Source organism: Syngnathus acus, chromosome 9 (assembly GCF_901709675.1).
Source record: "Syngnathus acus chromosome 9, fSynAcu1.2, whole genome shotgun sequence".
In the NCBI taxonomy this organism is placed as follows: domain Eukaryota; kingdom Metazoa; phylum Chordata; class Actinopteri; order Syngnathiformes; family Syngnathidae; genus Syngnathus; species Syngnathus acus.
In genome coordinates this window covers 8,418,281-8,434,639 of record NC_051094.1, presented here as the reverse complement: position 1 = coordinate 8,434,639, position 16,359 = coordinate 8,418,281, and the positions used below count along the sequence as shown (strand labels likewise).

The 16,359-nt window shown below is 40.1% G+C and overlaps 1 protein-coding gene across 1 annotated transcript in view; it reads right to left on the bottom strand.

Moving 5' to 3' along the window:
* The window catches only part of si:ch211-130m23.3 (uncharacterized protein LOC558547 homolog), a 30,440-nt gene extending 23,468 nt beyond the window's left edge, over nt 1–6,972 (bottom strand). The window contains exon 1 of the mRNA XM_037259959.1: nt 6,917–6,972. Within this exon, the coding sequence (XP_037115854.1) occupies nt 6,917–6,972 (56 nt within the window). The remainder of the gene's footprint in view (nt 1–6,916) is intronic.
* Between the last annotated feature and the right edge of the window lie 9,387 nt (nt 6,973–16,359).

Genomic DNA, 16,359 nt, shown 5'->3' with positions numbered 1-16,359 from the left:
AGGGGTGTAAAAACACCAATGGAAGGATATGCAGACGTAATTTCAGGATGATAAAAAAAAAAAAAAAAGAGTCTGTACGTCTTAAGCAGTTTCTAAACCTGGCCGTCATGCATGCTTAACCTTGCACTAGCGTCGGTGCTATGCTGCTTGCATATCAATGACGGTGGAATATCAGCAGCAGTCGTCACACGAAGCACAGCAGCTATGTTAGCAAACACACACTGGTAATAGTTCAATTATTCGGCACATACTCTTTTTGTTCAGATTCTCAAACAGCTAATGCAATTTACAGTGGATGAGTTAGGGATTATTAACAATTATATAATTTCCATAACAGTCTATAATTATTATTATCATCATTATTATTATTATTAATATTATTTTGAATATTATTATTATTATAAAATATCATTTATTTTTCCAAACCACCAGAATAATGGTATTTTTCATTTTCCTAATTATTCCAAATACCCTGTTATGCTGCAACATCAATGTTACATTTTTAATCCGAGACTTTGCCATTCTTGTATATTGGCAATTTCTCAAGCAAATGCTCCGTTTTCATCCAACCAAAATTTGCTGTTGGCCTATGAAGCCTGTATGGTGTAAGTGTTTGTGAGTGTTCTTTCCACAATTGTAGCTCAAGTTACAGGAAGTGTTCCAAGGGCGTGCGCATCTCTGGCGTGCTGCTGCGGTTAACAGTAGAGCTGAGCACATGCGTCGTCTCCACTATCCAACACAAAACTTCCTGAGAAAACCACAAATGCGGCCGCTAACAACACGGCCAATGGCAACAAAACAGATCATGAGTGTCTCACCCAGAGTGAGTGCTGTCTTCTTATTGGAAAAGTGCAGGCGTTCCTTTACAGAGCCAAGTGACAATTAGATATATTAAAAAGGAGGTAAAGTGGAGGGAAGGGAGAAGTAATGGTGGGTTTCTAATTAAAACAGAAGCACTTGAGAACACCCACCAGCTCCCGAGGGACAAACATTGATAAATTCACTCAGCCACCTTTTCAAAGGTGTGACAAAAGACGGTGGGGATGCTCTGCCCTCGCCATCTTTCTTCCTTCGCATGCCATCTGATGCCGAATGAGGTCCTTTGTAGCCTTGATCCATTCCCAAGGACCCAGAGGCTTACAGTACCCGTCGACAGGCTCCCGTCTCTTGACTGACACGTCTCCCTGTCCCACGTCTCTTTGTGTTCATCAGAGGAACACACAAAGAAAACACCCACCTTCAATAGGATGTTGCGACTGGCTTTGATAGTTCCGTAAGCGCTCGGTCGGATAAAAGGCAACTTTTAGCATGCAGCGCCGGTGTGTTTAGCAGGATCAAATACATCTTCAGTGACAATTTCAGAAGCTGTCATCACCCTTGTCTTGATCTTTTTGCCACACTTGGGTGCATGCGTCGCTTCCAATGTGTGCAAGTTGTGATTATTTGTCCACGGTAACTACAGAATTTTGAAGGCGAGCCTCCTAACGTGATTTGTCATCACCTTCGTTTTCATAGACACTGCTGTCTTCAGTTGTGATATTTGAGTGGCAGTCAACCGTTGAGCAAGGACATGCCCACGACATATGAGAGACATTAAATGGACAATAACTCAGTAGCCAACATTTGGAGTGATGCCTTTAACTATTACGAAGTGGAATTGTGATTTTCAAATTGTTGTGGATTGTCACATGTCATAGCTGTGTAAGTAATAATTGTCATTCCCATTCAGCATGGAGGACAGATGGCGATTGATTATGAGGGATGAAACATATGGAGAAAGCAGACAACTCCGCTGGGTTTACGGAGTTGCAAACACCGTGTGTTCACCGCTGTTATCCAACACTCATGTGAATGCTGTCTCTCTGTTTTTTAGCCAGATGGGTCAAACCAACAGAACATGTGTCACCTGATATCACCTGAAACATGGTTTACACTTGTCACTCTCACTAGGCTGACAGGCACTCGTTAAGTTGCTCTCCTAACTAGTCGACTTCAAACTTTGGGCAGTTAAAAAAATGACATTTCAATGTATTTATTTTTTAACAGGGTGTAACAAAAGTAACTTGTTAACTTGTTAGCAACAACAACAACAACAACAATAATAATCAGATTTTTTTTAAATAGTGCATGTGTGTGTGTATGAGCGTGTGTGTGAAGGGGGGGTGCATGTGTGCAAGTGTTGTGTGTGCGCTGCTCTGATTTCATTGTAATGAAACTCATTCCATCAGAGCCAGACTGGCAACCTATTTTTTTCTGTAGGAAACACTCCCAGCATGCAATGCAGCGCCTCGGCCTACAATGGCAGCCTCCTGGTGGAGTTTATAAGCGTCTTGGTTCAGAAGTGGGCTGTGTGTCTGCGTGCGTGATTGCGTGTGTGCGTGCGTGGGTGGTTTGTTCGTGTGTGCGATGATGAGCCACAGCTCCATGAACAGCTAGGCCTCCACCAGTATACCATCTGCATTTCAAACTTAACAACAATGCATACAAATGCCGTGTATGATGATTGCTTTTACTGTTAATCTAGTAGAATAAACATTTTCATTATTATTATCATATATGATTTTAATTATTTAATTGTAGTTATGTTAAGTTGGCCAAGCATGCCCCACAAGTTGTACCGTTGTAATGTAATGAAAACGTTGTGCCACGAAGCCAGACCTCTTGTATGTGGATTTTGTCAGTGACACGTATTGTTAAACTTGTTGAACAACTGTCGTACACAACGTGCGGCCATGTCCTGTCACTCTTAATCGCAATCAAGTGCAGGCCTTGACATACACTTGATTGACAGAACAGACAGAGAAGTCATCAGCTATGCATGTTGCAACAAACAAACTGCAAAACATACTGAACAAGCAAAACATCTTCACCTTACATGATACAGTGACACACTATGTAAACCCGGATTTCGCAGTGTCACACTTGGAAGTCAAATATTGATGTCCCTCAAGGTACAACGAACTCCAGTAAACAAAACAGTTGTGGTACAATTACTTCATGGTTTATCTTTTAAAAGAAGGACTGACAGTAGATTTGAACATTTCTCATAAGTTTGGGGGTACTTTGATTTATTTCAGCACCCCCAAAATAGACTAGAATCTCCTATGCTCTGTGGCACGCCAAAACTATTTCACACAAACAGAATGACAAACATCATACAGCTAATAAAATAAACCCCATTAAATCGGACTGGAAGGCCTGCCTAAATAACTGTGGTGTTAACTGCTTGGGGAAAAAAATGAAAATCAACAAACGTCATTTGAAATCCATTCCATAATTTCCAAAACAGACCATATTAAATTTCATTTTAATATTGTGTGAGTGAAAATCATGGGAGTTGTACTTATGCAGTGCTGCATCATAGAGTGGTGGCGAACATGTTGAAGGATGAATGAGTGCAGCATAGGGTCAGATAGGGGCAGTGGGGAACAGTGTCAGCACTTGGTACGATAAAGCGCTTTTGTCTGAATATGCCCTCTGGTTAACGCGTGCTCTCACTGTTACGACCTATTGCTGCTCCTTCCAGTATTGTGGGACTTTACAGAATACTAACCACCCCTACACTGACGCGGGAGCTGCTATTAGCCACAGCTCACCCTCAGACACTCACACGAAGCCTGATTCTGGAAATGCCCTATGTATCAAGTGAGAGTATGAGGAAGAGCGTAATCACAGGGAAAGCCTGTGGTTGCTATAGCGGCCAATGAGGACTTGACAGCCATTTACCTGTCAATTAAGGCAAAACCTTTGCATTACATGTTTATGAAAGGGTGGATTCTCATGGCTGCACTCCGGTCACTGCTTTATGGCACATACAAAATATTAGGAACACCTTTCGGTATCACCGTGCGCAGTTCTACAGCAAATCGCAACATCCTAAAAGAGCACTAAAATAAATCAACACCTCTCTCCAAATAAAATTGAACATTATGATCCTCATAAATGGAGGATTTATGGCCACTTTTAATGGTGTAGCTGATCAGAGCTAGTATGTGCACGTCATCTGTTGCCGCCTTTGTTGTTGCTATAATTATTTGGTTCACTAACGAGCACCTATCACTCACAAAAAGGTCATTTGGGGGTATTTGCGACCGGTAGATTTGATTGTAGCTGTGGATGTCTTTCTTTTGTAAAGTCTTTGTTTTGTTATCCAGAACAAAGAGGTTTGCTGCTATTTAAAACCATTTGTGCCTATTAAAAAGACGAATGTGGACAACATTTGCGGAGAAAGAGAAAATGCGGTCTCCTTTTGTCGATACCCAAATCTCAGGCACATTGTGCAGACTGTGAGTTATTTTAAAAGCACATTTTATGTGCATGTGCACCAAGGACACACGGGACACATCAGATGAGCAGTTACACGGAGGTCAAATGCATTTAGATTTCAAACGCATGTATGTGAGCCTGCACGGGTCCATCCTGAGGTCAACACTACAACCAATGAACTAATGATCCAGCAAATTCCATCACCCCAGCTCATTCCCTCTCTCTCGCTCTCTAATCTGGTGTCGCCCTCGCTCGCTCTTTGATGGCCCGCTGTGCAGCAGAAATGAGAAACAACGGCTCGGCAGCAGCAGTCGGACCCGCTCTGCCTCTCTGATACACGCCACTGATAAACAAGGCAGCTTGTTAAGAACGAAATTAATCTCGCCCTTGCCTGCCTTTTGCAGCGTTTCCATCTTGTCAGACAGTCCTGTATTTTGTCACAGCCTTGGCACTGGCGCACAAGATTAACCTTCCTTTTTGTGCACAGATAACTGCAAATTGTATTTAACCCATATTGTAAAATTAAGAAGTTTGTAAGATCTTATAGGTGCAACAGTGTAGACCGCAACAAACTGAAAATAAGCAACACAAAAGGAAGAACTATTTGAAAAGAAATCAAGAAAGGTAACACTAATATTAATTTTACTGATACTGAACCAAATCTTTTATGAAAACAGAAATTGGGCAAGGAACCAACTTTGTTCATTCTCAAGGAACACCCCTTCCGATCAGGCATAAGGGCCATGTATTTTTTCCTACCAATCTAAGGAGAAAGGTAATTTTTCAATCATCCATCTTTCCTTTCTTGTCCTCATTAGGCTTGTGGGTGAGCTGGAGCCTATCCTTGCTGACTTTGTCTGAGATGCAGGCTACACGCTGGACTGGTTGACAGTCATTAGCATGGCACATTTCGAGACAGACATGAACATTCACACCTATAATTTTGGAATGTGGGAGGAAGTACGCAGAACTTGAAAGCGCCCTTCAGAAAAGACAAAAGATTACAACCCTCTCACATAACTGTTAAGATGTGTTATCCACTTGTCTACTGTGCAGCCTGCAGTAGAAATCATAATAAAAAATAAAAAAAGGACAGAGTTTAGAATTTTCAACCACACTCGAGTGTCAAAAACAGAATGGAGCGAGTTTCCCTATGATGATGAAATTAGCATCTCGGTAACTGCATTGATGCAACTTCAAGACCTTCTGAATGGACAGTATATAGTTCATGGACTAACTTGTCATTAGACTGCTTTGACATGTTGATAAAGTCCTAATTTCATAAAAGAAAGTACAAAGTTGTTTTAGGAAATTGTTGCGTTTGTTTAGATGATTTGAATATATTTCTCCATTCCACTTGTTTTGGAGGTTGTTTTGAGAGCTAATCAAATTAGTATAACCAATAATCGATTTTCAAAATAATGATTGAATTGATCGCTCTTGTCGATTAATTGCAGCATTGCTATAGGTTGGGTTTTTTTCAGTGTTTTTCTGGGTAACCTTTGTTGTTACTAAAGTGTAGGTAGAATTTATGCTTTATTTTATCATTTCTTTCTGACTAAAATAATCGGGTAGATTTTAAATGATTATGGATTATATCCACCATTTTTTTTTAGTTTTACACTGATGATGTGACCTAACAGCAATTGTAGTGCTCAGTTCAATCAAATTAGCACAGGGGAAAGGGGAGATAACAGTTTTAGTTGTTCTACTGAGTAAGCCAGAAAAACAAGTAGAGAAAGTAAACAAAGCACCCAAATTCTGATGTCTCTCCTCTGACGAGTTGAATAGCGGGATTAACATTTTAAAATGAGGAAATAAATACAATTTATAAGGAGAGCAACGTCATACGTAATACGTCAAGTAATAATGCCGGCTGACAGAATGTGTTGCATATCATCATCCATTGGTAATTTACTCAAACCCAAGTTTTCACTTGGAAAAGTGTCATCTGTCAACAGTCAAGCACTTCTTCAAAACTTTCAAGAACAAATTGTAAAGCTTTTCTGACAACATAATGCAGTAATACAGTGCAAATAACCAATATTGGACGAGAACATAGAAGAGAAACATTTACGAATGGTAAAGGAAAACGTATACAGTGCGTTAGACAACATGCTTTTGTCCATAAGCACCTTGATTTGTTAGATTAGCTACATGTGAATACAAAAAAGACAAGCACTTTCCGATTAGCGTTAAATCCTCTACGCAAATCTCCACAACAGGAATTATTTTTCGAGAATTCCGAGCACACATGCATGCAGCAGGCGAATGCGCGCACTTCCTCCATGTGCATCCACGCACTGTCTACCGGTAGTTTCTTTTTCGCATGTGGATTACACTGTTATCCGCCAGTATTTGAAATGCTTGTACAAAAGCGATTCACAAGTTCATATTTCGCACACCAAACATAAAATTAGACAGACAACTGCGCATTGTATTGTAACCATGTTGTCAAGGAACAAAATCAATTTAAAAAAAAGTGTCCGTCTTTCCTAGAATAAAGCAAGCGGGTCAACTTTCCAAGCCGGAGCAGGGGAGCTGAATCCCGCGACTCCGTGTTTGCAAGCCTGAGCGCGGCTGCACGCAAGACCATCCCCGCCCACCTCCTCCATCACCCTCGGTTTCCTCCTCCATTCAGAAAACTTACTTTTCTCTGGCTTGGCTGTCGGACGGCACGTTGCTGCTCTTGCCTTTGGCGTACATGCTTGCAGAGAGCTCCGATTGTCACGCACCTGTCAACCCATCACAACCTCCTTGGGCACAGCCCCGTCACCATGGCGACACGACCCGCGTCTGCTCCTATTGGATGCCGCCTCTCGCAGGACCGCCCACTCGCAGAGGCAACGGCGGGTGACGCCGTAAAAGCCACGCCCATCCAACATAGCCCCGCCCCCTGCTCACCCTATCCTGTCTGTCTCTCCCCTCTGCTTTCCATTTCTGAGGTCTGTGTGTCTGTCTGTGTATCTGTCTGTCATTTCTTCCCTGATTGGAACTGCTCTCCTGACTCACACACACACGCACACGTACACACACGTACTCACATCCTCCCTCCTCTGTCAGTGCAAAGGGGAATTTGAAACCGTCCAACAACTGGCTTGGCTGCTCCTTTTTTTTTCATGATCACACCCTCCGCCTATACATGCACACATACACAAGCGCATACTGTGGATTGTGCATAAAACACATACAGGCTGCGTCGCAGCTGTGTTTATTTACATACGTGTGCAAACACGTGTATGAATGCGTCACAACACTGGTAAAAACGGAGGGTGGAGGCGAGACGAGCAAAACAATCACCTGTTGGAGGAAACTCCCTAGTTTGTGTATTACATTACAATGAATGACAAGCAGTAACTTCTCGCCAAACTTGCATTCTTTTTTTGATGCTTTCACCACAACCTCTCTCCATTGTTGAATATTTTGAGAGGATGCAGTCTCCTCTTAAGCAAGTAAAATGCATCCTCTGTAGGGTTTAAGTCTGCAGGTTGACCTTTGACATTTGTTGTTTTGACCGTCGATGCTTATTCTGAGCATTCAAAATGGCTATTTTGCGATGGCCGCTGTTAGTGAAACAACTGATTGATTTTCCATCCTTGCTCAGCTTCATAATTGCTTGATTCTCACCCATGTACATATCCGTGGTTCTCCCCCATTGGTGACATTTTAACGAAAGAAATCGTAGTTGTTTGAATATCATTGGTATTTGGACTTTAATAAAGCTGGTCTGCAATGATTTATAGTCTAACTACAACTGTCTTAACCATTCAACTCGGAACCACACAAAAGTGGAAAGCAACCAACAAACCGAAACAAAATGCAGATCAATAGAAAGCAGCCACAGTGAGTGATTGGAAAAAGAACCAACTAAGACAAAAACGACATGGTTTGATTCATACCATAACCCTGCTTATCTCAGATATCAAATTATCTTATCATATCTCAAATTATCTTTCCACGGAACGCAATTGAATAAAAATGTAAAAAAAAAAAAACAGTATGCGCATGATTGACCGCTCCTTCTGATGTGCTCACCTTGGCCACCAGGGAGCAGTATAATACAAACATACAGATATACGTGCAGCTGGGGGAGATGGTCATAACTCCTCAATAAGTTGCGGTAATATTAGTCATTTTTCACGGAGGATAAAGAATGTATGTTTGTGAGTCTCGTTATACAGTAATCACCCCCTTTATTGAGTTGGAGAACCCCCACACAATAACTAAAAATCTCTGATATAGAAGTATCCTATTTAAATACACCGTATGCATGTTTTTTTATAGTATTTACGGCACTTAAATGGTTTTAGGGTCTTTAAACAAAATTTCAGAACAATACAAACACATTTAAACAAATGTATGGTATTGAAAGAGAGCATGATGAGTACAACACAAACATTCTCATGATAATTATTATATATATATTTATATTTTATATGTATAATTCTTGATATATTATTCATCCACAATTAAGTGAGAAACGGGGTTCAAGGCCTGCTCCTTGTATAAAGTACTCTGAAACAACTTCTGTTGTGATTCTGCACTATAATGTAATGAACTGAAGTTGAATTCTGTGCTTTTGTGTACTTCTTACAGGCTGTTATGTGTTTTCAGGGTTTGCAGTAGGGAATAGTTGCTATGTCATCCTGGCAGTCAACATTGAGGCGGATCCACTCCACAGGTTGTCACAATATAACAAATCCACTGAGAGGAAGGGACATGAGAGGAGCAAGGTGGACAACAGCATGGCACCATTCAGCCTGTGAAATAAACACAACAGGCTGTTTCAAAAAGGCTGATCCATGAACAGTAAGCTCTTTGCAAAGAGTGCATGTGTGTGTGCAGGTGTGTGCAAAGTAAGGACGTAGCACAGGGACGGCAGTGTTTATGCTTACGCAATGCTCCTGCGATGTGACCCACTTGGAGAGGATGCTGCCTTGTTCTCTTCTGTTATCGCTGACCCCCCCCCCCCCCCTCCCCCTCGCCCAAACTACACTTTGCCCCCTTCTTTATCACTACGCCCCTCTCGCCCCATTCGCACTTCCTCCCAGAACCAAATTAACCCTCTTTCCCCCAGAGACCGTTCTATTTCTGACAATCAGAACTTTTGGTTTTGGGATGAGTCCCTCTGGGTTGATCACCATGACAACCACTCACATGCAACAGCCACGTGTTTGAGAGGATGGGGAGGAAGGCAAAGCAGGGGGGGGGGAAATAAGGATGATGTGGGCAAAGAGAGGTGAAAGTATGATAGGGGGGGTTGTATACCATGAGATAAATTATGATCACATGATCAAATATTATACTCTGGGTGTCCGAGTGAGCAACTTCTGTTTTTAACACAGTTTTCAAATAACTGCATGGTTGGATGGAGATATAGAAACCCAAAGCACATTGACAATAGCATCACAGAATTAAAACGATAACATTTAAAAACGTATACAAAAAAATAATAAATTTGAAGGCAAATGAAAGACACGCGGAATAATTTAAGACATTTAAAAACCTTGGCAAAAGTTTGCACCCTTCAATTTTGTTTGCTATTTTCCAATTTCTCTTGCCTTTCTTTCTGTCTGAGTCTACCCACGAGTTTCTTCTTCTCCGTTTTACAGCAGCGGGCCATCTGCCTGAGGTCATCAATGGCAAGTTGCATGTGTGTGTGGAATAGGGGATAACAAAATGCAAATTGTCATTTATTTTTTTTCTTCTCCATAGTGTCTGTCTACCATCTGTCTGTCATACAGTCCCACCAATACTCGTATAATCCTACACAAAGAACAATTTCCCACTCTCTTAATACTATGCAAGTGTTTTGGCATGTTGGGAACAGCCTTTGTTTACAGAGCCTGGTAAAGCTCTGTAATCGTCTATTTCCACTGAGAGTGTCTTTTTGCAAAGACACTCGTTGGCAACCGATTAAAGTTGCCACACAACGAGATTAATTGGCATTGAAGTTGACTAAATCGAGCGCCTCGGTGAATTATTGTACGAACAATATACACCTTGTCATATTGTTTCCAAACAATTCAGCAACGGTTGTGATTCATTTGAGAGAACGTTATTCTGCGTCCGTTATTCTTATGGTTTCTTATGGTTATGGGCACACAACCTTGAATTGGAAAAGTCTCATAAAAAAAAGTCATGAAAAAATATACACAATACATATACTGAATCAATCATCTCGTCTCAATTTCCTGCACTCACCAATTTGACTTCTGAAATAACTAATTTTCATACCAAGTTAAATTTCCTGCAGCCCACCTGATAATATCTTGTGGCACATTAGTGATTGGGAATGACTGATATTGAGATCCAATAAAGTACTTTTTTAAAATATTTTTATATTCACAGTATAACTTTCGGGCCAAGTGGGAGGAACTTTTTTTTAATTTATTTTCTTATTTGGGATGCTCACATGAGTCAAGTCACCTAAGAAGCCTTGCAAGAGAAAAAAGCAAAGCATGACAAGTTAAACACTACATGAAGCTCACAAACATGTAACCCTAACCGTGGCTTTTCTTAATGGTGGAAAAAGTGATCGACCCTCCAAAGATGATTAGCGAAAAAAATCCGGAAGTCATGAAAATATTGACACGTTTCACAGGAGACAATTTACTCGCATCGTTGACAAAAATATTTATGTAAATGGCTCTAATTTTTTAAGATCCTTCCGAACGCTGGTAAATGTTTATAATTTTGTGACTTTCTTCTAAGCGTAGGACATTCTTGTAAGATGTTGTGCCCTTGTCGTAATAACAGCTCATACAGTATCAAATTATTTTTAATGGTCCACAAATAACTCTCTCAATACCAATATAAGAAGTATCTCGTAGACCTTTTTTTATAGGCAATGATGTTGATTTCAACAGCCGGTAAATGATTTGTTATGAAAGTGTTTGTCCTCACCAGATGTTTGATAATTATGTAGGTGAGATCATTGTACTTTTGAAGGTATATGCAGCGATATAATGAAAATACAAATCATGTTTATGATGCAAATTTGAATACAAACTACTAAAACTCATTACGGAATTAAAACAATTATTCTGTGAGAAGAGGATTTTTTTTTATTAGCATGTTTTGGCTAATGATTTTCTATAATGATGAATATTGTTTGCATTGGCGTGTTACTATCAATTTATTTTTAAAATATACTTTGTCATGTGAAAAGTGCTTGATAAGGCTTGATGAGCTGCAGCTCTTGAGCTCTGTGTCAACTATCATGGCTAAAAAAAAACATTTCTCAGCCTTATTTCCTTCTCATCCTAAAACACAAGACAGTGTGTGAGGCAGAACAGAAAACCCTCTAACAACTGGAGGTACATGCTGCCCTTCTTTTTTCTTTTTGTTTAATTCTAAGCAGGTTTCCCCATCTGTGAAATTCCCAATGATCTGTGCTGGGAGGCACGTGAACGGACTGCAGAGTGCTGATGTGTATATAAAAAGATAGCAACAGTCTATCTACCTAAACCAGAGGTACTCCACTGTCCCATAACAAATTGCCTGTTTTCAAAGCTGACTTTTGTTAATGCTTAGCTCATCAGGTGACTATTTTAGATAAATAAAGATTTTCCACTATGTCATTCAAATAATGCACCTCTAATTGGCAACATGAAGGTGTTTTAATAATTCGTACATGTGAGATTTTTTTTGTCAAATAGCCAAAACAAAATCAAACAATTGCAGCTTCTGTTGTGCTTTCACCCGACTCGATACAAGCTTGGACACAAGGGCTTTTTAAGAGCCTTTCATTTGGAAACACCTTTCACCCTGATTGCATCTATAAGCCTAAATGATAGATGATCCAGCATCAAGGTCAGGACAGAGGTTCCGTGCCCGTATTAACTGCCCTCGATAGACTCTTGGGTCTGGAGGGCTCCCATTGGCTCAGATGTAAACTCAAGCTGACTGTGACTATATGGTTGTGACGGATGAAAGGCGAGTCTCATTCCAAGCAGATGTCAAGTGGATGCATTGCGCAGTATGTACGACCCGCTGAATTGCCCAATGCTCAACTATATCCATTTCAGGGAACGCAATATGCACACACTATAAGTGCATTTATAAGCACTGGGACATCAGGATAGTGATCCGCAAAAAAAAAAAAACCGCAAATGTGTGCTGCAAACAAACTGTTTGAAATAAACTTTAATGATAAACAACAAAGTCATAGTGTGAAGGAGTCAGGTTGCGCTCGTGTCGCAAGAATCTCCCTTAAAATTCTTAAATGTCAAGTGTACAAAAAAAAAAAGGTCAACCACTGTTCAAGAAGGGTAAGTTACCTGGTCAAACAGCATAGTAGCACCAATGTAATGTCATCATGGACGAAATGGATTTTTAATCGAAAAGGATACAAAAAAATGCTGTTTTCATTTTAACAGCTCAAATTTATGAATTTTCACAACATGTGTTTAGTGACATTTGAGGCTGTTTTTGAATGTCAACCCATATCACGTAACTGTTGTCTGTATATTATTATTATTATTATGTTCCTCTTCAGTTCATGATGAGCTTGCTTCTTTTAGGGTAAGTACTGTACTGAAAATACCACAAAAAAGAAAAAATGTCAACATTTGACGCTCGCTGAACTAAAACGCTTTATTACGTTGACTAGTCAACACGTCATGCATTTTGTGCAACTTAAAGGTGCATTTTCTCTTATGAGGGTCAAATGACAAAATGTACATCCTTTAGGGCTGATCAACTTTCGAGAGTCAATTTTCCAGGTTGTCTTGGAGAAATAAAACTGCAGTGCACACAAAGAGGATAGGGTGGTTTGAGTGACAGAGTTCTTAGATGGGAGATCAAGTGGATTTGATGACTGACAGATTTGTTTTTATAAAAGCTAAACAGCTCAAGGCAAATATTTGACCTACCTTTGCAGCGGGAATGTGATTTCAGGCTGTGATGCTTATTAATCATTTTTCCACACAAATGATTTGCAAAAACGTGCACAAGATTTATGGAACGGAGCTTAGCTGCCAAAACGTCTCGATGCACGTCTGTAAGAAAATGCTGAGCATGAGGAAATTCGTTGTTTTTCTTGCATGTGGGAATCTTTATTGTGTCCTTAATACTACAAAGTAATTTGATCTTATTTTATGGGGAACAATTAACCTTCCAAAAATAACGTTGGTGAAACATAGTTGAATATGCCCTTTTACGTGCATTTCATCAAGACAAAAAAAACAAAAAAATCACACCCATATTCTCAAATTTTAGTCAGCTAATAAAAGACTGTTCATTCTCTTTGCCTGTCGAGCTATGCAGTCATGTTTTTACGCTTCACTGCCTGCTTTAAAAGAAGCGGAGTTGCTCTGTTCCAAGCCGAGGTCTTTGGAAGGTGAACGGTAATTGCTGAGGGAGGATTTAGCCTGACGTTGGAACAAAGCAGCTCTTTTGTTTTAATGAGACGGAACTCCATTCTTTGAGAACCACACCATAGAAATTAATCTGACATATGAATGTAACATGTAGTTTGTGTTCAGGTGTTTTTATTGAGAGACAACTGATGCAGGTATGTTCCACATTCTTCAAGTAGTTACCGCTATTCTAATAGATGCCATGTCCCAATTATTTTGCACCTTGACTTTGAGTAAAAGCCACACCTCAAACAGACTTTTTCTCTATTCCGCACGAGGATCACCTTGGCAAGACACAAGCGGTGTGGATGGTGAGAGCTGATTGGGCTCATTCAAAAATATTTCAGACTTGAAATGAAAAGAAGCAAACCTAAAATTTAATTTTTGGCAAATACCGTTGTCACTTAAATCATGAAACTCACACGTAAACCTCTTTTAGCTTTTTAGTTGCAAAGCAGACTAACTGATCTTCTGCAAAGGATTTTTTTCTTCTTTCTCTGACTTTACTTTGTGTTGAACTTTCAGGAAATCCCATAAAGTTTTTTTGATCTTGTTTCAGTCATTATGGTTGGGGATGGATGCTCACTGTTTCTGTATTCGGCATGTTCCCAACACATACAAATTTGGAGGAATTTTTTTTTTTCTCCTTTGGAGAAACTGAGAGGACACTGATTGGATGCGGGTGCAGATAGTAAAACATCAGAAATATAAAATCTATGTTGCTTTGCTTTGGAATGATATACGCAGTATGTAATTATGTGTGCACGGCTAATCATACTTATCACATGACCACAAAGTGAGAATTAATCAGTCCGGAGCTGACAAAGAGCTCGTGTTGGTTGTCAAGTCTTTCAGCACTATTCTGATCCACCTCGGCCCTGACACGCATTGTTTGTGGTGGAGAAAGCTATCAGAGGATCTACACAAGATTAGGGCTGGCAACTGTTCCCTTCGCGGCTTCCTGTTTTGCCACAAGAATTCCTTTTGGTGGGTGCAAAAAAGCGGCAAAACAGCACAATTGGGAATGTTAACTCTTTCCTCACTATTTTGCTTCTCAACTTGGCCAAGCGTAAAGATTGCCTGGGCAAATTGACAACTTCATAAGCAGACAACCATAACATCTTGATTTTGATTTTGGGTTTCTGTTTAACACAAAACACGTTTCTTATTTCCCTTCTACTTGACTTTCCCTCCACATTTTCTCCCTCATAGGCGACACAGCCTTCGTTCCCTGCATCTAAATTGCAAATGGCAGCAAAGCCGACTGGCGGCGGAGCCTCTCAATGTCATTAGAACTGACCCTGTGGATTAACTGCAGGAGAGAGACGGTGTGTAGAAACTACAGATCAATAACAGAGCTTATTCTCCTGGTTATTTTACTTCAATTTGGATTTAGATCTGCCTCGCTGAAATATCCAAACTGCTGTGCAGAAAAAAACATTTGAAAAAGAGCAGAATGATTCTCCTACACAAAACTCTTCAATGCATGATCCCTCTGCTTTTCAAGGTCAGAGGTGAGTTGGAGCATTTCACAGCCCACTTTGGATGAGAAGCGGACGACACGATGGGGTGGTTGCCAGTCGATGACATAAAAACAGACAACCACATTCCGACCTTGGACACATTGAAGTCTCAAAATAACCTGATCCAAAAAAAAAGCAATTTTTGGAAGAACATGTTAACTCCACAAAGAAAAGATTAAATTGAGATTCAAACCCAGAATTTTACACTGTGAGACAGCTACACAGGTCTTGGAACTAATCCCAACTTCTTTTCACTGTAAACACTCCAAATAAGGTCAGTTGCATTTAAGCTTACAAGGCACCAAAGAAATGTTAAACAGATGGAGATTTGGCAAACTTTGCATTTGGAAATACTTGAACCACATGTCTTCATTCTTGCACGGATTTGTAATTCTGCCAGGGTGCTTTTTGACTGACCATCATAACGCAAGCAGGGGTCTTCATGGATCAGTGAACTAGAACCAAAAACAGAAAAAAACATTTCTTTACTACTCCAGTGCCAAAGGCATCACATCTGGTGATTGTTACTTTCAAATGACAAGGAAAAGTGTTCAAGGTATATCTCCTGGGTTGTCAAATTCAATGGGCTGCAAATAAGCATTTTATCTCCCAGTTGTGTAACATAAACTCATAAAAGTGTAATTTTTTGTTATAAATTCCACTGTGATGTCTTTTAAAAAGGAACCTGGTAGAGTGCACCTCATACCTCAACACACGCGCACGCACACACATTGGTTTCATACTAAAAAGTCAACTTTGTCAAAGACGTGTTTTAATAAAGTATATAGTGCCATCTAGTGTCTAAAGATGCCACAATTGGAGGACTGTTGCTTTCTTCCCGTGGTTTCCTAACCGAGATTTTTCCGTGGCACCAGCGGCAGGTCCCTTGTTGCCTGAGTTGAAATTTGGACAGATATATATTCAACTTATTCACAAATCAATCAAGCATCTAATATATTCTATACAGAGAAAGAATTGCATAGGAGGTGAAGTTCAACACCCTCCTCGTTGCCATCTCTTGGGAGATTTTTATGAACTCACTGTTGTGATTATAAAATATTGCATGTTTGTTTTTGTTTCAACTTTATTGTGAGACCCACCTGAGATTCTACTGTACAATTTATGCTCATGTGTGTGGCCTTCAAGTTTTTTCTTTGGAGTTTCATATAAGAAGAAATACTTTTTTTCATGAAATAACACTCACCGAG